The sequence below is a fragment of the Halictus rubicundus genome, chromosome 5 (genome assembly GCF_050948215.1).
Source record: "Halictus rubicundus isolate RS-2024b chromosome 5, iyHalRubi1_principal, whole genome shotgun sequence".
NCBI classification, from domain to species: Eukaryota; Metazoa; Arthropoda; class Insecta; order Hymenoptera; family Halictidae; genus Halictus; species Halictus rubicundus.
Genome location: NC_135153.1, coordinates 20,679,332 through 20,702,123, shown reverse-complemented (window position 1 = coordinate 20,702,123; position 22,792 = coordinate 20,679,332). Strand labels below are relative to the sequence as shown.

The following is a 22,792-nucleotide window of genomic DNA, read 5'->3' as shown; positions in this document are numbered from 1 at the left end:
ACATATTCAGACCTATCCTAATGCCACCTACAGAAAAACGGCACGAAAATTTCTACTTCCAGGAACCCTTCTTTATCTGTCCTCGTTAGAACGTTTTTTTAAAAATGTGTCGCCGTCCATGTTTTGAATAGGACCCGTTGAAGAGTCGCATAACTTCGTCGATCTGTCGATAAAAGTCAACAGCGGATTGAACTAGAGAGACTGATTAGATTAGGGAAGTGTGCTCGTGAGCCCTTCTCGTCTTCAGCATCAATTAACGGAAACAAAGACGTTATTATATTATTTTTTGGAGTAGGAATGACGACAAAATCGATGGGAGACGAATCATGAAAATAGCGAAGGATGTTGTAGAAGTCTTAATATCATTAAATATCTCAAGTTACTCTTGTTCTGCTGCAAAAAAGACAGAAATTACACTTTTGCTTGTTTTAAGAACCATGGTTTGAAACCATCAATAGGATATTACCGAGGAGATGTATATTTCATAAATAATTAGAAGTGGAAAGCCAACGATAAGTAGCGGAGGTTCTTAAATAGGCATGCAGCGACAGATTCTAATTGGTTTAATGAATCATCACGAGTTCAACGAAGCGCAATTGAACGCGAAGACTGTTTTTAAATTGCTTCGAATAATTGTCCAGTTCCTCGAGAGAGAGATATGAAAATCTGTAGAACTCGTTTCTTATGCGCAAGAATAGTAGTACGTCAATCGAGTGTATTAATAGGATACATAAACTGTTGGTAATGAAGAAAATAGCTAGAAGCAATAAACTTATTACAAAGCGGTGTTTAAAGATCAATTTGAATTCAAGAGCGAACTAAAAAGACTGGTTTGAAATTTCATACGACAAAGTTCGTTTCGTCTCGTCACCTTTCGCATATACGAAGCATATCTCTCTAATTACTTAAAAACATTTTATTGGTTCCACGTAGCGATAAAAACCGCTATGACGTGCGTGGACATTACGATATTAGATCGGTAAGAAAACAGATCGTTACTTGGCAGAAAATATGTATAATGATGACATTTATACGTTACTTTATGCAAAATCTTTCAATTTTGATCACTGTTAAATACAATGTATGATGGGGGGGTCTGGTAGGGGGGATTAAATGAAATCTGAACACACCGATCTTGTCGATCTGTAAGAGATAGTTTTCGGAAAAATATTTGACAAGAATTTTTTGATGACCTTCATACAGATTAACTATACGAGTAATATAAATCGTAATCGTATTGTGATTGGTGTCATTTTAATCAGAAAAACGAGGCGAATACTATGGTAATAGTTTCATGAAAAAAATAAAAAGTTAGAAAAGTTGCAATCTTTCGTTTCGCTTGCAGTGTGAGTCTCACCGATACTGGTATGGTTTAGTGTCTCAAGATTAAGACTTGTCTCCCACTCCACCCTTCCCCTTCTCTGACGCTGTTCCCCCACGCCTCCGCCTCGGGCCGGTCACGTGACGCGTCTCCTCTCTGTCATGCTTGTGTCACAACGTCACGTGACTAATCCGGTACTGGCAGAGAGCGAGGATAACTGTATTCCCCTGGATTCGAGTGAATTCCCCTGATCCGGCGGCTCCGCTCGAAGTCTCGGAGCACTCGAGAGACACATCAGCACCGAATGAAATCGAAAACGATCATCTGCGAGCGCGTTAGGCTCTCGTCCAGGTCTTTGCGGGGCTGTTGGCGCAAGGTCGTTTCTATCTCTCCTCTCTCCGTCGCTCGGTGCTCGGCGTACTTTCATTTCGCCGGGCCGTGTCGGTGTGTCGTTCGCAACCGTTTATGGCTATTAAATTAAATTCCACGTCCGTCAGCCGGTTCTCGCGTAGCTCTCGCGCTGCTTCGGCGGCAGAATGCAGAATGCGCGTAGATACGTATGTACACACACGCCTGGCCCATTATTCAAGTTTTATCGGAACCGCGAGCGATCGAGCCGCGAAGGAGAAATCTCGGGCTACGTTAAAGTCCGCGGAAGGCTGATTTAGCGCCGGGGATTGTCGGTCGGGTAATTCGCTACGACCAGATTGCGTTTCATTGTGCCGGACACGCGAAAGACACGGTCGTTCCTGGGTGCTGCCGAGTGTCATGGCGGCCCCGAAACAGGTCTTTCGATGGTCCTTCTTACTGTTCGGTTCGCAGCGAATCGAAGTTAACGCGGGCATTTCGACTTTCACGCAGCCGATTTCACAGTGTTACGTGATCGATTTCAGGAATATTGACCCACGGGTACAGGTGAAACTCCTGCTCAGGTCTCGGTTAGTTTTGCTCCTGTCCACCGTTATGGAGCTGGAGGAGGAGCCCAGATGGTAATCGAGAGAATCGGGGATTACGTTAGATCTTTCGGCACAGATTTCTCTCGTGGAAAACTACTCCGAAAAATATTTATAATACGTACAGTGTGTCCCATCAACTCCGTGCTCTTGACTATCTTGATTACTTCAAACAATACGAGATAATGTTACTTGCAGCAAAAGTGGTGCATCACGAATCCTCACTCGTCACAAATATCATCCAACATTAACCTTCACCAGAAATTATATGGATTATGTAAATCGTGTTAGATTTTGTGGATGGGCTCAGGAGCAGCTACAAATCGATCCACTTTTTTTTTCTCTTTAATACTATTTACCGATGAGGCTACTTTTACCAGCTCTGGGCGTGTTAATTTACATAACACGCGTTATTGGTCGGTACGAAATCCTCACTGGCTACGAGAAATTGATCATCAAAAACGCTGGTCCATTAACGTGTGGTGTGGAATCATAGGGTAACAAATAATTGGGCCTTGTTTCATTGACGGCACTTTTACTGGTAAAAAATATACGTTCTTAAGAAATACATTGCCAAATTGATTAGAAAACGTGTCATTAAGCGCTCGTCAGACAATGTGGTATCAGCACGTTGGATGTCCAACACACTACGCTCGAAGGGCGAGAAGTACGCTTAATGAAATATTCCTAAATCGATGGATAGCACGTGGTGGCACAATTTGTTGGCCAGCACCAAGTCCAGATTTAACACCCCTCGATTTTTTCTTGTGGGGAACATTGAAAAATATTGTGCATCGAGATGCACCAACAACTCCGGAAGATATGAAGCAACGAATTATCGCAGCTACAATAGACGGTCCAACAATAAGACGTGTAAGAGACGCAACAGTTCAAAGACAATGCAGATGGCCGACATTTCGAACATTCTTCACGAAAACAGTCAAATATCTCAGCAACGGTTAGGACAAATACACTTTAGTACTTTTACACTCGGAATACGCCAATCTATCGAAATCGACCCTAAAAAGTTGTACGATCCATTTAAAAAAACAAAGGTGACCTCTACATCTTCTCTGCGCCTCCGTTTGCAAGAATATCTTTTATTACATGGTTTCTAAACCCTACAACTTCTGTAAGCAACATTTTCTCGTATTGTTTGAGACAACCAAGATATTCAAGTGGTTTCGTGGGACACACTGTATATCATTGGTTCTCTCTGCCTGGGTTGTAAGACGTATTCCTCTACAATCTGAAGCCTACAAGGCAGCAGACTGAGAACACATCGACGGAAGACAACAACTGGCATAAGTATTCGTCGCATGCAATCCCGTTCGTCGGAATCGAGACGTAAGATCGAGTGCTACGAACCCACAGACAGACGTCCTCCTTGGCGAATCAGACATGTCGATAGGTGACCAGACGGTAGGCGAGAAAAATAGGAACGGAGACGTGTCAAGGTGTCTCTGGAACCGTGCGCAGTTCGTTCTACGTCGAACGGCTGGAAAAATAATTATGCCGGGCACGCGTCTCTCTCGGCTCGAACGCAGAATATTCGTTCTGTTTCCTCGTGAATTTCAATTCCACTCCAGACACCTTCCTGCCCATCCCGTGATCTTCATTGTCACCAGATTAAGATTCTACCCTTCCCCTCCCACGACGCTGTTCCCCCTCCCTTCCGTCAGGGGCCGATCACGTGACTAATCCGGAGGAGAGGGGGTAACTGTATTCCCCTCGATTCGAGTCCGTTCTGATCCGCCGACTCTGCGATGGTCTTCGCGTGCGGCATTTTTATCTTGCAAAGAGTAGTTTCGTGGAATTGGCTGGATAAAATATAACAATTGCAAGCGTGTACCGAAACTAGTAGTCAGTGTTGCATCATCGATGTCCGACGAGAAATTATTCGCGGAATATCGATGTGTTTTCCGCGTTAGAAAGGAACTTTCGCGAAGGGGAAAGAGAAGACTGTTTCGTCCCCGTGTAATCCGCCTTAACGAGCGAACGCTTTCGAAGGGAAAAAATGTTCGATGAAATTTAGAAGGTGCGCGACGCGAGCTATCGCGACCGGTCGACAAACTATCAAGCATGATTTTCATTAAGTCGCGAACAGAGAGCGGCTCCGGCAGGCAGCGGTTCACGAATTCCTTTCTCCTCGAAACGAAGCCTAAAGGTGGCATGTCGGAACGCGTGTTCATCGATAAAGCTTGATCGACCAGCGAGAACTATCGAGCAACCACGGTGTTGACAAATCGTGTTCACCCACGTTAAAAGGCAAAGGCTTCTGTTCGCTATGAAAAGAAAAGTAACGCTTCGAATGTTCCCAAACGAAATATTAAGCTGCAAAATTTTATGCAGAAAAATGACCAGCCGTAATTTAAGGGATACATTTTGACAGGTTAAAACTGTATATTTTTGGAAAATTGTAAAAATAACATCCGATACAGCCGGCAGAAACCTCGGGACTGGATTATAAATCGGATCGGTTTGATTAGAAAGTGGGACAGGTAGACTTGCAACGCCGGTAGCTCGTTGTACAGCCTCTAGGGGCCTTGCGAACCTACACTCATAAAAGATCTCCCTTTGCGCTCGTCAAGAACACGCGTGGGTACACGGACGTGTGTGTCGGCGTCTCTTTGCCGTCGCGATAGCCATAACCGCGAGTGGGGGCCACGTAGCCGTGCAATATGGCACCGGAGCAATACGCTAAACGCCGGAGCAACACGCTTCGAACGTTTCCGAGCCTACAGAACGTTGGAAACGTGGTGTAGGTTATTTATCGAAACGGACTAAGGATATGCACTGATTCTTTCTTTCTTTCTTTCTTTTTCCACTTAAATAACATAACGCGACGATAACCGATACTTGCGGCACGAACGTGTATCGTCGAGGGAAAGACACGGACTTTCACTGGCAATCACGGTGGAATATACATTTTGCACGCTCGACATACGGGAATAATAATTAGATCGATATCAAATATAGTAATAAGAATACATATGCAACGAGCGAGGGCTCCTTAGATTCGCTACGCGATAATAAATAATTCAACGAGAAATCGTAACAGCTTGCTACAAGTGACTTCGTATTCACTCTTAATCCAAATTCCCAGTTTTTCGAGCATGATTGGCCGTATTTAGAGACAAGATACCATTTGGGTCGTTAATCAGGAGCCCCCCCCCCCCGCATCCTTTCGAATTTAATCGCTGATCAGACCTTCGACTAATAAGCGTATAATATGTTAAATTTACTTTCTATCCTTGGAATTGGCTTTTCGACGAGAGTTCTTATACTAATTATGCTGGGAGCAAATGTTCGATTGAAACCCACAAGTTAATCAGCTTCTTCGAGGAGACTGTTAATCACTCGCGAGGCTAATAACGGTGTAGAATATTATGCGTCCTCGGGGCGAGCGTGAGGCCGGCGCAGATTGCACTCGATTGTCCGTTTAACTATAATGCGCGCGTGTGCGTACGAATAAGCAAGTGGAATGCGGATTTTTATTTGACAGAGCGAGCAATGTGTCGATGTTTTATTTATACGTTCGAAAGGCTGCGCGCGCGTCCGCGCTTATGAATGTCGTTGCATTGTTCATGCGTGAAGCGCGTAGGCAGAACCAGCCGAGATAGGAAAATAAAAAATTTCAGGAGATCGAGCATGACGTCTACCGATGATTCAATGGGATTTCTTCCGTCGCGTGTAGCACTCTACGGAGTTCAGGTTTTCCCCCGTAAACCGTCGCGATCAGAATTATTTAATCGCAATACGTGAATCATTAAGTAACGCGTGACCTGTAATTATAATTAACTGTTGGGAAATTATGTAATTACGATCCAGAAATGTGAAAGCACATGAAAAATACGGTCGTAGGAAGTCGGGGCATGTTATGCCGTATGTTATGTTAGGACATATATTTCTCTCTATTCTTAACCAGTTAAGCTTTACTTTTGTTTTGCTTTACTTTTTTCGTAAAATTTATAATAGCGGCACTCGGTCTGCGTCCGACGTGTATACTCGTCATTATTTGATTTCAATTCCGCGGCTGTGAGGGATTTTTAAAATTAAATTCCACAGTTAACTGGTTAAAAAAAGAGCAGTAATCGCCCCAATTTCTAGAATCACGTCGATTACAACAAAATAGAATGTGATTTCGGTTTAAATTCATAAATACTTATTAAAAGCCGATTAGACGCCGAAGCTCTCAGTGAACCAAGCGCCCTGATAAAACCTGATGCAACAGAAAAAGGAAATCGCATTCTTCGAGCATGAGAAGTCGAGCACGCGAGAGACATTCGTCTACATTCTACATAAATCAACGCATAAAGTCCTGCGTTCCTTTCGTGCCTCCAACCGCGTGTGCGCGGCCCCGAAGGAACTATTAATTAGAAAAGCTTTAGAACCCGTTAGGCCACCAGTGGGCTCCTTGTCTCAGCTATTGTCTCCCTTCCCGTGCACCGGTGTGGGTATTTCGCTAATTTATCGTTTCCGTTTCCAATCCTCCGAGAGATATCGCTGCGTGTGCGCGGGGATTGCATCCGCGAAGAATTTCGTCGAGTTGCCGGAACAATGCGATGATCGTACGATCAACCACGAAAATTGACGGCGCAGCAAAGATTCCCGTTTACGAGAATCCCGTAGGAATTATACGGTATTCCCGGAGTCAGGCAGGCCATAGAAATTCTCGTTCGCCGGTGGCGCGGGCGCGGCGCTAACACGCTCTAGGAAATGATGGCGGACCGGAGATAATTTATCGTGCAATAATGACATCGTAATTACAGAACTGCCGCGACAATTATCGTTGTCTGTCCGTGGCAGCGCTGACGTCGTCATTAAGAATTTCACGCGAACGCGACCGAACGAGAAAAACGCGAATGATAAACACGAGTCGTTTTTGCGACGAACAACGTAACCGGCGCGCCGCGATTATGTTCGCAAACGTCTGGGAGAGCAAAGTATTTTTTAACACGTTCACGCACAGTAAAAATTTCAGTGAGCTGCAATTAATAGACAGGCAATTTTTCTTGAAACTAGTTGGACTATCCGAAATCTGATTAGAAATAAACAATAATGATAAGTTAACTGTCATTGGTAATGACAAATGAAATGTATATTAATTACAAAAACCGATTTCAATTTGAAATGTATAGTAATTACAAAAACTTAAGGTTGTATAAAATTGAATGAATAAAAATCGGCTTTAAAATTTGAATGCTGTAGCATTCAGGTCATTTTGCAGCACTATGAAAATGAATGCTATAGCATTCACGTCCGCGAACGCGTTGACACTAGATTTACGGGACCCGTCAAAATGACGAATTCTAATATTTTTAATTCAGGAATTATTTAACAAACTGATTTCTCTAGGTATATATTATTTAAAAAAGGCTACAGATTTTGATAGATATATTCATGTTATTTTTATAAGGAAATGTAAAACAGTAATTTTTAGTGGTCCGTAAGCCTAGTATTAAAGATGTACGCGCCGGTCAGTATAAATTATTGGTTGTAGTCAAAATTTGAAACTATGTCGAGTGACCCACGAAAATATTCTTTTCGAAGAAATCGGCAGGAATCACATGAGAAATTTGTAAAACTTTCTTCGGGCCGTTAGTGAAAATTTGAAACGCGTGTTTCGCAGATCCACGTTAGTTGCACTCATGCTGAAAATTCCACGGAAATCGTGCATTTTGAAGAAATTTGGCGCAACAGGTTCGTTCCAGCAGATTGCTGAAACAACACGCTGCCGCGGCGTAACTCTTTTTTTTTTCTTTCTCCGTTGAATGAGTTACGCGTCTTTCGTTGCGTATTCATGATTGTCCGCGTTAGGATCGTGTTATGTAAGCAGACTGTACGCTCGCCGCTACGGAGATAGAGATACGGAGGAAACCACCATAATTATTCTCACCTCGTTACCAATCGGGCGAGAATTCTTCTATCGTTGTTTTATCGCTTCGTTATTACTCGTTATTGCATCTCAATAGTGTGCACTCGGGATCTCACAGCCTTCTTCTGTTTAAACAGAAGTTGCAATATAAACGGTGAATAAGTAGGCGCAAATCACTAGGACGGAAGCTAAAAAATAGTTGCTATCGAATCAGAAAATCTTGCCACCGTTCGTGTTCCACAGTCGCTTGTATCGCGCCGAGTCACTATACAGCCAAACCTGTTTTTGTGCGGTAGATAGGGACCGCATAAAAGAAACCGCACAAAAAAAAAGAGAATATTCAGAAACTTCATAAATAGCTATGACAAATAATTTTTTACAACATATTAAAGAAAAGTCTCACGTAGAAAATATGTCAAAGATTTACGAAATAGCGTGAGAGTGCTTTCCAAACAAAATAAATAACTAAATTGCACACGGAAACATCTAGAACAAAATTTAATTTCTCATTTTGAACATGGAGAAATGTTCAAAATGCATATAATTCAATACCACTCGTCGTGGCATCTTCTTGTGATGAGAACATTACAAGGATGTTATTATTGCAAAACTACAGAATTACAAAATAAATCGCGCAAAGAAAGGAATCGCATAGAAAAGGACCGCACAAAAACAGGTTCGACTGTATCGGATCTCGCACCTTCGGCTTCGTAATCAATTATTTATCTACCCGATTACCAGGTAAATGTCTCAGTCACCCAAGTAATTAATATTATACGAGACCCGTATCACTCTCTGGAACAGTGTAATGCGCTTCCGAGCGGTGCGTTGACAAGTCATTGTCACGGCGCAGCGTGTAATCTGCCCGTTGAAATCACTGGGTGCTCGCTTACCCATGCATCGATGTCTCCGGGGAGCGTGAACGGAGAGTGGCCAGATCAAGACTTCTCTCCCCACTCTGCCCCTCCCCTACACTCTTGTCCTCCCCTCCATTCTTGCCTACCCCTCCACTCTGCCCCTCCCCCTGTTCCCCCCACGCCTCCTTCGCGGGCCGGTCACGTGACGCGTTTCGCCTCTGTCGTGTCACACCGTCACGTGACTGACTCGGTACTGGCGGAGAGAGGGGAACTGTACTCCCCTCTCGACTCACTTCCCCTGATCCGCTGCAGCATTGTCGTTGATCCAAGAAACAGTTAATTTTCTTTTTCTCAACGTATTGAAATTATGGAAAAAAGAATTAAATGTGTGTCTGGGTCCCAATCTCTTGAAAATTATTTTGAACAAAGATCCGTAGTGTTAATTATGATTATTCGTTCAATTTCTCGAGTTCGTTAATTTCTCCGAATTCCGTGAAGTATTTCTCCGAGAACGTAATGACGGACCAATACGGCACGCTTGAAAACGGCTGCGAATAATGATTTATCGGTGAACGCGCTCGCGCGTATAATTACTATCCTCCTGCGATAACAGCGAAGATATACCAGTGTATTACGATGTAACAGATTAACGAGTCAACGGGATTGCACAGGGAGGGATGAAAACCCGAGGCAAATTAATCGAACGTCTATCGCCGGGCTAACCTTGCCACGATGGTTAGAGATAATTACCGGGGAAAGTAAACGAAGGAAATCTTGCACGATCCGGCTATGTGGAAACGTTATGTCCGATGAAATCAATTAGGTTTTACGTCTGGTTCGGTGTTGTCGTATGCTAATACGGAGACTCGAATAAAACCGGAACTTCTGGTCGCGTTGCTGGGCGATTCCGTTAATAGTCTTGACCGTGCGATTAACGTTTAACATTTTCATGATATTGAACGAGCACACGAACACACGTGCACACGTGTTTGCAATTTCTGCCCTTCTTTGTTTCCTTTACTTCGTTATATGTACTTTCTGAATTCGTACCGTTGATTGTTGAGAAAATTGTTTAGCGTGATGCCACGTTCGTTGAAAATTGTCAAACATATTTATGTATTTGAAAATTTATAATTCATAAAAGTAACATTCTGCTTTACCATTGATCCGACATGGCGTTCATTAGTGGTTGAAAGTTTATAATATATTTCGCATTTATGGTATAATAAGTGCACCAGTTGTGTTCGTTATCCTGCTAGGTTTCAATTTGAATCGGAATTACACATTTGCAAATTTAGATAGTTGTTTTGCGGTTTACTGTTATTGCCTGGCCGATAAAACCGGAACTTCGCGTCCTCGCGACTACGCGGCCGCTAATATACTTGACCGTGCCAACACAGGAAATATTTTATTACTTGTAAATAAACATATAGTCAATCGATTACACTCCGATTAAAATTCCTGGTTCTAATCTTCTCAGAAGTTCTACGTTGCTTGCTGTCATCGAATTCTTGTTCGAACGATTATTTTCTAAATTGGAAATGTCTTTCGATTGTGTCATCGTTATTTGAAATTCTATACTGATCCGGTTTATTGTAATCCAATTCGCACGGATTACGCGAGTAATATTACAGCTGCGTCTTTGGAAAAGATTTCCTCCTAGTCTAACGTAAAACTGATGTGTGTGATAATATTATATTAAGCGACGAATTAAACAGTGTTTTTGTTATACATTTTCTCGTAGTATATGGTGTTTCATTTGTTTTGTTAAATTTACGATTATTGAGATCGTGAGGACGTATCCGTGAAGAATTATTCAACAAATGTATTTCTTTGGGTATATATTATTTAAAAAATTTTATTTTCATAAAGAGGTGTAAAATAGTCGCTCACGACGATCTCGAGAAATTGCCTCCGAGTAAAAGAGCACGAGTTACAATTGTTCTGATATATTTTCGTGCGCCTGCAAAGTAACGAATAGAAAAGTGGACAAGATGAACGAGTCGAATAATACGGCACAATAGTGAATAATTTGAGTAGTTTCCGAAAAATCCTGCACTCGAAGTCGACCCGAATAATTCCGATTGTACCAGACAGGTACACGACAGGCATGTTGCGTGGGTGTACGTATTGTCTCGCGAGGAATGTAGAAAGTAAAGTATCTTGAGTAACACAGACTCGTTCCCTCCATAGAAGCAAGAGTATAGGTTGTCGACTGGGGAGGATGCGCCTTGCAAAGTCCAACACTATCATCATCATCATCATCATCATCATCTCGGTGTAGAGCTGGCTTCGTGTGGTAGAAAGGTCATTCGGGACGCTCGCCGGCAAATACGCTCGGCAGTAGGCTTCGATATCCATTAGAAAACGACATTTACTTCGGCGAATTCCGAATTTACACTTAATTACAAGCTGCGCGATCACCTCGATCCAATCGAATTAATACTGTCAAATATTTATTCACAGATCCGTTCAATAACATATTTTCCATTCTGCTCTACTTTTGCCATTTTTGTGCTACTCGTGTTACCGAATAAACTTTTGTCCCAATATTAGCATTAACCTGAAGCATAACGAGTATAATTTTCTTTTTCCTGTCAACTTGCCGAAGACTTTCGCAAACGAATTTTCTAGACGCGGATAACACGATAATAGGGAAGGCAATGTAACCGTGCGCTGGTAACTTGAAAAGGAAATCGTACCAATACACCGCGAAAGATGAACCGCCTCTTGGTCAAGGGAAAATCAGCTATAGCACTTTCAACGTTACTAGGTTGGCAGCGAACGCGTCGAGTACTTGCGATCGCGAAGATCCGTGATCGTTCAGAAGCACAAACACAGGAAGAAAATTCTCGGGGATCCCGTAATTACGGCCATTGTCAGCGGGCCTCGAGTGGCTCGAACGCGAACGAACGGTTACAAACTATTGTATGCTTAATTACAAGTGTAACCGTCCAACATGACGCTGCCCGATAATACGGCCGCGCCACCCCGTTGCGCATGATCCAGGAACGGGGGAACAATGAGCAGGATATTTTTCGAAGTGTGTTCAAAGTACACGGCACGGCGGCGGAGCTTTTAATTAAACGTCCGCTGGGTGGCAATCGTTGCCAAACAAACTGGCCGATACGAGAACTGGTAATTAACCGCTCAACGCCGATTTCTATCTTCCGTTGCTCGAAACTTCTCGATTTATCGTTTTCCTCTCTTTATCGCCAGATCGGGGGGAATCGACGCGAATCGAGGGGAATACAGTTACCCCCTCCCCGCCGGTACCGGGCTGGTCACGTGACACTGTGACCCATGCGCGACGGAGACGAAAAGCGTCACGTGACCGGCCCGTGAAGGAAGCGTGGGGGAACAGCAGGAGGGGAAAAGGGTGGAGTGGGAGACGAGTGTTAGGGCAACCTGCGCAACAAACCGGCCCGAAATTTCGCCGGTATCCGTACGATTGTTCGGCGATTGCGTGTCCGTCTTTGAGAACGATGATCTTTGATCGATCGAAAGGAAAGAGTGTTCGGAGAAAGAATTACCCGGTGAAAGTGCGGAGATCCGTACCTACCGGGCAGGTTTGACGTATCGCGGGGCTCGAATACTTTTCACTGGCAAAACTGATGACCAACTTTAGGATACCGGCGCGGCGGAACGTTAAACTCGGCTGTTTTACGAACTAGTTTGCACACGCATAAATTACAGGGACCGCGGCAGACAACACGAGGCCTATGGGCCTGTCGATGCGCGTATTGTGCAACGATGCTCTCGAGAATTCCTTAAATGTCAGGGGGTTACTCTGAAACTCTCTTCGGTGCTCTTCCTCGGAAGAGCCATTTGAGTTACATTTCTTTTTACAAGTCGTTATTAAAGAAAGTTGGGGCATGAGTACAGAAAAAAAACCGAATGTTTATGCATCAGTATTTATACTAGAAATTTTAAGATTTGAGATCCTAATGAACTAAGGAGGAAAATATAAATATTAGGGGTGCATTCTGTAGAAGATGGAAGGAGGCTCCTTGAGTCATATTTTGCTTGACGAACCCTGGATTTCTATAAGAGGGGAAAATTTGCAGGAACGATGGCAAACTGTCCTTGATAATCCGGAGATTATATAATAAATTAAGAAATAAAAACTTGTATTTACTACAAAGTTTGTTTCAGATTTCAAAATAATTGATTACTTATAGGTCCCCCTAATATATGTCACGTGACTGACCCGGTAGTGGCAGAGAGGGGGTAACTGTACTCCCCTCGAGTCTCGTCAGTTCCCCTTATGTGACGACTCCGAGTCTCGGGTATGTAAATTCGTTGGGACGATGTATCGCTAACAAGATCCTCAAGTTTGGTCCGTTCGTTAAGCGATCTAACCGAGGGCGAGATTATTGTGAATCCGGCGGGTTGCGTATCTTTAAAGTCGGCGGAATAAATAGAAGTCGCCGGCGCGGCAGCGCGTTGCTCGCGTGGAATCATCGTCATTCGAGAAGACGGTATTATCTTACCAGCGAATCCATACCCGCGTCGGTATTATTAGACAAAGCCCAGCGAGCTGTAGAGTGACCATTAGGAGACGTTGTAGGGGTTCGAGACACGCGGGAGAGAAGGTATCCACCTTTTCCTGCTGCGAGCCCAACGGGCCGCCCACAATAACGTTCCTGATTTCCGAGCGTTCTACGACCGTTTCGCACGCAATTACACGATCTGTCTTTTGTAAGCTGGTGTGCACAAGAGTGCGCGCGGACATGTCCGGGGGCAGAGCAGCTCCGGCTTGAGGACACTTGTAACGTTCAACCGTTTCCGAAGGTCCGTAGACCGGCCGGGAAAACAAGCTGAACTGGTTGGACCATACGTATCACCTATGCCGGGAGGACCGATACGATCATGGCAATTTGTAACGACAGTAACGCTACGACCCGTTTCCCTTTTCTCTCGTTTTCGTCCTGACTACCCTTCGAAACCCGCCTGCAACCAATGTTTCGAGTTTTCTCCTGTCCAACACCGTCGCTGGTTCAAGGCAATCAACGGGGTACGCAACCCTCTAAGCCTAATGGAATCCAACATTTTGTTTTCTTTCCTGGAACGTTGAGTAACATTTCAGTTTTATTTTAAATTACAAAATCTAGTAAATCTAGTAAACTCTTCCATTCAGCTCGGCAGAAAGACTGAAGTCGTTTGCTACATCTATAAAAAAAGTTATTCCGATATAAGTGTGGTCCATCAATCACGAGACTGGATCGTTTCTAAATTGTTCGACGTAGTCGCTGGTCCAAACTCGGCTACTCTTCCGTGATCGGTGATCGTAGCCAATTCGAATGGATGGTTTCACACTCGGCGAAGTTGAAAGTGGAAAAATTTGCTAGGAAATTGCATATTTCATTAGACGGTTTTAATTAGTCGATTCCGTTGGTCAGTCTCTCCTCCAGGTTTCCTAGAAACCGTGCAACACCGCGGCACACTCGAAAATTCCGTCCACGCATGAGCAACCAACCCCCCGTGCGCGATGTTGTGCGATTTCGCGCGAGCAATCGACGTGCGCGAAATAACGAACGAACGAATGAGCGAACGAACGACGGTGTGTGCTAATAGAGCGTGCTGAATTTCGGTTTCTACCAAATGCCTGGTATGCATAGATAATGCAGAAAAGTTGCGCAAGGTTTCCTGTCGATTACGATCAAGGTGAAAGTCTTCGGGCTCGCCAGAGCGAAACGTTATCAGGGAGGTGAACCTCGTAAATTACAGTCAGTGTCGTTGCAGAATGTCCTTTAACGACGACGACCACGACCGCCGGAGCCTTTTCTGGCCCGAGGATAATCGTGTTCGCTGCGAAGCAAACTCGTTTCCTCCGTCAACATCCTCCGCCGTTAAAGTTTCTTCGCGTGCGTGTGCCGGCTCGCACGGATTCCCTCGCACAAGTCTGACCTATACGCTCGCTACCGATTATATAATTTTCATTTTTACTATCGGTATTAGAAACACCCTGCAGCAACACCGAACAATCGGCATGAACCGCTTCTGCTTTCGATTAGGGTCCTGCCCTCGATTATTAACCAACGTTCTTACTACTTTCCAATTGACGATTCTTAGAATCAGTCCCTGCTTTATTTCGTCGATCTTTTCTAAACACACTTTTCATGCAACTATTCGCAGTTATTTAACTCACGGTCAAAATAGACCCAGGCAATTCTATTTCCTTCTCCCTTTTGCTCCCTGTGATTTTTCTTCGACAGACCTTTCCCTATAGGGTCAGCGCACCCTTAAACATTTCGGCTCTGTGAAACAGAGAAAATGGCGAAAAATCCGGGATGAGCCTTTCTCAAATTGAGAGAATTGCTGTTCATGTAGAAGCGGTGCCGAAGGATCGATTGTGCAGGTAAAGGTTCGCGCGCGCGCTAATCACGGGAAAACCGGTAATCGGATATAAAAGCGCATCGTTTCGCGACGGATTATGTCACATGCGCAGAAACGGATCCTGCGAAGTCGACCCGGGTGAACACACGGTCCGAGACTCCTTTCCTCCTGAGGACTTCACTCCTGGCCCCCGGGGTGAATCAGTCCTTTGTGCCTGGCTCTCTCAGGGTCAACCGCTTTCGGTGCAGTATATGCCTGCAACGTTTACACGTACACGCGCGAACACGCTCGCCTGTCTGACCGTAGCCTACAGGGTGTCTCGGAAGTCGTGAGGAACGATTACCGCTAGATACCGGAGCCGGTTGACTCATTCCACGGCTATCATTGCCGGGCCGGTTTCCCCTTACTTTCGATATCGGGGCAGCACCTTTTCAATTTCTTTCGCTACTTTTTCCTTTTCCTTTTTCTTTTTGTTTCCTTTTTTTTTTTTCGACGAAGGCCTTCCGGCGAAACCCTCTTTCGGAGAGCATCTTTACGTAACCCCGAGTTCGCGTAGAAAGTTATCCTCGGGAGAGGACGCTTCGCGATCATCTGCGACAGCATGATCGTCCACGTACTCTCGCTTAGACCGAGGTTTCACGTGTCCACCATTCCCCCACCATCCTGGCGGGCGCATAATTTTTGGCGAGTGGTTGAAATTAGACTTTCTCGCTTTTCTCTTGAATGGAGGCAGAATATTTATTAAGTCTGGATTGTTTGTCAAGATCGTGTAACATTAGAGTTCGCCAGGCGACCGAAGAATATCAGTATCGTTCGCTCGGAAGATGAACAAGAAAGAAAATCGAAAAGGACCGTAGACATCCTGTCTCACGGTTCTCACGTCCGTCTCGCTCGTGTCGTGCGAAGATTCAAACTCGCTTGAACCGCTGACGTCACGAGCCTGAATTGACGCTAGAGTCTGGCAACCGTGCTGTTTTCTGCTGTCCTGTCACGCGTGTTTTGCATTTCTGCGTCGACTAAAAATCATCTCATCCACACGCATGGTACCAGCTTATGAAACATACTGTGGCTTCCATTAACCCTTTGAACTCGAAAATACTTAAATCCCAAAATCAAGACATTTCAAGAGCATTTTCATTCTAATGTCAATTACATTGTAGACGCGAAACTGAAGTAAAATTATATATTTGCCAAATATCATTCCCAGAGATTCTTACAAAATCGGTGTAATTTAATTAATTAAAAAAGAAAGCGAAACTAGGAATCTTGACCGTTTCCACTCGGCGCTATTTTCATTTTGGAAAACTAAATATTTCTTCCGTTTTACAATATTTTGAAACTGATCCGATTTCTACATATAAATGTTTAGTAATCTATTAAATACAAATTTTGCAATTTCATTTAATATTTTTTGTAATTTCTTTGAAATAATGCCACAACAATTTCTGGTGGTGCTTCGGAGTCACCACTCGAGTGATGATCGCTAAGGGTTAAATGTATTATAGGGGATGTTGTTTTAACCCTTTTGAGTTCTAAAGATCTCAATAAAATTTTGTTTGTCTGGATATGTCACAATAAAAATGAATGTCTAAACCTAAAAATCACTGTCAGTCATTTGTGACAGTTAACATGTTAAATAAAAATTGAAGGGATAACCTTGTGTGCAACTCCGCAAGCCTAATAAAATGGAGTAAATCTAACCATTCTTGACACCGTACAACTTTCGCCTTCGTCCATTTTTTCATATGCGAAACAGTTCACGTGTAAATTACACGAGATGACACACTTAGCTGAATCAGCCTGTAGGCATAAAGTTGAGCGAAAGAAAGCAGAGTTACGCTGAATTTCCGGATCATGGCGCAGACGGTTCACTTATAGAAAAAAAGAAAAAGAAAACAAAGATCGCCTTACGTCAAGTTTCACCAACGGTAAATTACACACCACGCGAAATCGGTCACCGAGAACTTAGCCAATCAATAATGAAACAGAAACTTCGAAATGATATTTCCAATGGGCACTGTGATCGGTGTAACGAAAAACTTCATTCTAATTACTGAAAATTGTGGTTCTGCAATTGCCAGGGTAAAAGTGAAATTGCATATCGCTTGAAATACGAAATATGGTCTTTCTTTAGCCGTCTTTGTTGTAGGAGAAAATGAAAATTTTACCGCATCGAGCGTGCATTGTAAAGTTATTCGAAATATTTTACTTTTGGTAATAATTTAAGAATCAATTTAACATTTTATATTAACACTAGGTTTACGGGACCCGTCAAAATGACGGGTTCTAGTATTTTTCATTTTAAATTATTATGATTATAAGGATGCATACATGAGAAATTATCTAGCAAATTTATTTCTTTGTATTGCTAAAAATGTGGGTAGCACGTTCTTGTTATTTTTATAAAGTAGTGCAAAATAGTCACTTTTAGTGCTCCGTAAGAACCTAGTGTTAATAGTATTGCGAGAGATATTTAAACAGATTTTGTAAAGTAAAATTAAACTTTGTACCTTTTGTATTAGGGGCTGTCGGAATAAAAGTTATTAGTGTATTGAGCATAGCGTAGTGAGAGTAGTGTATCGAGCGTGTATTAGAAAGTTATGCTAAATATTTTATTTTTGGTAATAATTTAAGAATCAATTTAACATTTTATATTAATAGTATTGCGAAAGATACTTAAATAGATCTTGTAAAGTAAAATAAAACTTTGTACCTTTTGTACAAGGCGCTATTAAAATTCAAGTTATCAGTTTATTATTAAGGGCCCGGTCTTCGTAGATTCGCGATAAGGTAGAGTGACTACGTTACCGTCAAAAGTTTTTATCCTTGTATAAGAATATTTTGTCGCCGATAAAGGGCCCTTAATCTCGAATACGAATGAGCCGAATAAAATGTTCTCTAAAAATTGAATCTAATGAGAATTTGTGTTTGTTGTGTTGCAGAATCGAGACGCATGAGAGTCGATCGCGGGCCAGTACTGTCAGGTGAGGGCCCAGCAGCTTCCGGCGACGCAATCGTAAGATGTCGATGGCCGATGGTATGGACAATCCGGCGTTCGCCAGTGAAGAGGACTCCGCTACCGAACCGAAGGCGGATGGCGGGCAGCAGCAAGTGACCTTGGACCAGGATCAGAAGTCCGCGTCGGAGAGCGCTCCGGTGGAAAATGGCCACCAACGTTCGTTCGTGTCGCAGCACTATGTGGAGCCCGGAAGAACCAGTCCGGATCCGCATTACAAGACAGAAACGAAAATCGAGCTGCCCGAGACCAACGACAAGACCGTCGTCGAACCGAAGATGAACGGGGTTCACGGGAACGGGAACGGGAACAACAATGACGCGAGTTTCCTTAACAATAGCGTGACAAGCGTTCAGATGAACGGTAAGGCTCAGTTTATCGAAACAACACAGCAACAAATTAGTAATCAGATCGAAAAGATCTTCATCGTGATCGTGAGATCACGAAAACTGGTCGGATACAGTTCTCGGAATATTTGGCCGTTTAATGCAAAAGTTTCCGATTTAGTATCAATATTAATTTAACCCTTAGCACTCGAATGGCGACTGTAAGACGCCACGAAGAATTGCTCTATCATTATCAGTTTGTATTCAATACATTACTAAACATTTCAGTATTGTACGAGTAAATTGCACCATTTTCGTATGTATAACATTAAAAATATATAGGGAAAATATTCTAGATCAGAGGAAATGTTTCGTTTTGGGGTTAAAATAGCTTCGAGTGCAAAGGGTTAATATTTTTGAACGTTCAAGAGAAACAGATTTTTGTGTTCGTTGCATCTCCGGTCTGGCTTTATATCATCCTGAAAAATCTGAAGATAAGATTGAGTTTATAATGACTCGCTTTAGGCCAGAAATGGTTACCGATTTTCCGACCGTAGCCGAACACGGCTGTAATAACGAGCGTTAAACGAAAGTTAATCGTGACTATTATCTTCTATTTTATACCACGCTCCCAGAAATTCTTCGAGTAGCATAATGTACAAATAAGGGGCACAAAAATGCATCGCGCTTTACGTAAGGAACCGGCCGCAAACATTTGCAGTGAAAATTCTTCGAGGCAGAAAAAGTCTTCGGCGTCGCATTTATCGCAACTTTCCGTTCTCTCTCTCTCTCTCTCTCTCTCTTTCTCGATACTTCACGCCGCAGAAAGAGTGCGAGCCGCTGCGTGATGTAAAACATAACTGCAACCGACCGAACTTTCTGTCCCGTGGTTTCCGATAGACTGAGACAAATGATCGTGACGAATTGCGTAAACCCACGTTCATTTTGCGTTCGATGAATAATGTATATGTTGTATCGGCAAAAATTACGAAGACGTCGCGCTTTAAATATTAATACGATCGCGGAACCCTTCGCGAACAGTTTCTGTCGCTTGAAGATTTCTTGGATAAATATTCGAAAAAATATGTTTCGTCCGAGACTCAGTGTCGCAAGAGGGGAGTACGGTTACCCCCTCTCTCTGCCATCAACGGGTCAGTCACGACCCAGACGCAGACGAATCGGGAGCACGGATCGCGTCACGTGATCGGTCCGTGACGTAAGCGCGGGGATGCTCGCCGCCGGAAAATGGGGGAATAGGGTCGTAGAAGGGGAAGGTGGAGTGGGGAGACAAGTACATATTAATTCTGCTCAATAATGGCTACTCTAGGCCATCTAGTGCAATAAAGAATTATAAAGGACACAGTTTTTACGCGGCTTCAAATGATCGTCAAAGTTTAAAAATTGCTCTCAGATTTTTACAGTCATTTATTTAGCGCAATTTAAAAAATAAGCGTCTTCCTGGCTCAATTTTCCTGGTCACTATGACCGGAGCGTATATATACGCTCAATTCATTTTTTCTTACAATGCTGAAATATGAAGTTCTTTTACTTGTAGTAATTTTTGTTCTCAAATATAATAAAAAAAAGTTTGGTGATAAAGACCTTCTGTTCATATTTCCTTACGATGCATATGGGTTAATAATGTAGCGCTAATAAATCTACAATAAATAGTCCCGCGGAGTTGCACAAAGTTGCACTCAGGAAACGTGATTTGTTAATTAATAGAGCAGTGGATAAACCTGTCGCGCCGGAGAGTTGCCGCTGAATGAAAAGGACACGTTTCAATGCGCATATGCTTCGAAAGCCAAGCGGAACGTGTAGAAACGGCATAGCCGTTGCTGAAATCTGCGCCGATCGCACGATTTTACCAGATATGATCGAGACGAGCCGAACTTTCGATCGTTAATTACTACCACCACCAGCCCGCCAAGAAAAAGTCGTTCGAGGTCGGTGAAACGCAGAAAGTGTATGGACGGCCCTCCGCGCGACGGTCAACCTTAAAAAATACTGTTGCGCTCGCAATAATCGGCACACGATCTTTTTTCGAAAGACGTTACCTTTTTCGTATCATATTTTTAACTCATATAAATTAATTGATAATAAATATCGTAATTTTTGTCTGCCCTTAACTCGTTCGATTGCTACGCACAGACATAATTTAGATAGACGTTCACGGTTTAGATGATTAATGGAAAAATTATAGGCTTCGTTTACGCGTTGATGAAATGTGCTAAATAAGCGCAAGTAAGTAATACGTAGTACTGGCGGCGGTTCGTGATGCACGGTAATTGAATTCTAATGTTTCCAAGCCACATACTTCCCATTACATAACAAGGTCGAAAAACCAACATGCTTGGGGATAGATTCCGCACGAGAAACGTTACGTACACGATCTTTTTATAGATCCGCGATGGAGTAACCAGCCCATTGTCCTATTTAGTTTCGGTACGCAACCCTTCAGAGACAGAAAAACACCGTGCCCTCAACGAAGGTTATTTCCGGGAGAAATTTCAACCTCTAACGCACTAGGTTTCCACTTCAGCGTGAAAAATAATATGTAACCACTAGGGAAAATTTCGAGATTCCTCGAAGGAATCGGGTTTCCCGAAAATTTCGAGAATAAAACATATGACACTCTTGAAAATAATTCACGATTCTTTAGGGAATCCCGTTAAATACAAGAACCCCGACTTTCTCGGGTATCCGAAAATTTCGGGTTCTCGCCCACCCCTAGTGATCAGGTGATTTCAAAATTGATGTGAAACTAGCAGTCGATTTTCCGCTGAATGCCCCCCCATTAATAAATGCAGTAAACTATGAATACTGTGATTAGACGTTACCGGTTTCTCGGTATCTAGCCAGTCGAGGGTTAACGCGTGCGTGCCCTTCGTCGTTTCGTGGAGCGCGAGGGGGGCCAATCGATTAATTTATGCAAGGAACGAGGTTTCTCTGGCTGACGGCCGAAAACCGGGAACCGGTTACACCCTCGTGCAGAACGACATTGGCGAGCGTAATTGATTTCCCGTTTCTTTTTCGCAGACACCGGGAAAAAGGAGCAAATCGAGGCCGTGAACTTGGAGCTTGTCTCGATGAGGCCTTACGCGGGCAACAATCAAACGAAGGGTCAAGAGGCCTGCGAAGTACCAGCTGACCCGTACGAAGAGTACTTCGTGCCGGTGAACGAACATCGGAAGTACATCAGGTAACGGAAATCGAGAATTTTCCACGTAACTCGTCTCTGTGTGCTCTCCTGTTTGTTAACATCGAATTAACTGTCCATTGTTCACCAGCCCGGCGGGCATAAGAGATCACTTGGGGTTTTTGGGCAGGGAAACACCGTGTGAAATACACCGAGGAGCCTGTTCGAGAGCTCGTTAAAAATCGTTCGCCGGTCTTGTAAAAGCCTTCCACGAATTTTGCAACGCTCGTTATTCCGAGTATTCCGTTGCCGAGCGACGATTTGCATAGGATTGTGGACAGTTCGTCCGTTTTCTGAATCGGCAAACGATCCAATTTACGCTCCGGGTGGTATGTGACGTGAACGAGAGAGAGAGAGAGAGAGAGAGAGAGAGAGAAAAAAGAAAAGAAATAAAATGGCGGACAGAAGCGGAACGAAGGTCCTCGGACATTACGAGATATACATTCACCGATGGAAGAGTTTGCGACACGAATGTGTCACAATATTCCATAGGAAAATGCACGAGTGACCGTCTCTTGCAAAAATGACCGTCTTTCATCAACCTGCGCGTACGCTCGAGCTGGAAAGAAAACTTTGCGTCAACCTCGAACCGTTTCGCAATCCGACTTGGGTTCAGCGGTTGTTTCGAACGCTCCATGATAGTTTTCAGCGGGAATCTTACTCGGAAAACAAACTGTAGATTTCAGATTGTTCTGCAATCGTCGAGTAGTGTGGTCGTTTTTTTTTTCGATTGCCTCCGACCTACGTCAGAACCGAAAACCACAGATTGTAGTTCGCACATTTTTGGGAAACGCGAAATAGATTTTCGACGTTGTTTATTTCGTCGATACGTCCCGAGTGAAATTGCCAAATATGGCGGTCGAATAGTTGAACTATTCGCAAACGTGTTGTGCAAGGTTCTGG

General features: G+C 43.5%; 1 protein-coding gene across 2 annotated transcripts in view; it reads left to right on the top strand.

The window, feature by feature from the left end:
- LOC143354524 (uncharacterized) overlaps window positions 1-22,792 on the top strand; it is a 53,359-nt gene that overhangs the window by 18,102 nt on the left and 12,465 nt on the right. For both annotated transcript variants that reach the window (XM_076788688.1, XM_076788689.1), the window contains exons 2-3: window positions 18,291-18,727; window positions 21,730-21,892. In XM_076788688.1, coding sequence (XP_076644803.1) covers window positions 18,370-18,727; window positions 21,730-21,892 — 521 coding nt within the window. In that variant the 5' untranslated portion in view covers window positions 18,291-18,369. The remainder of the gene's footprint in view (window positions 1-18,290; window positions 18,728-21,729; window positions 21,893-22,792) is intronic.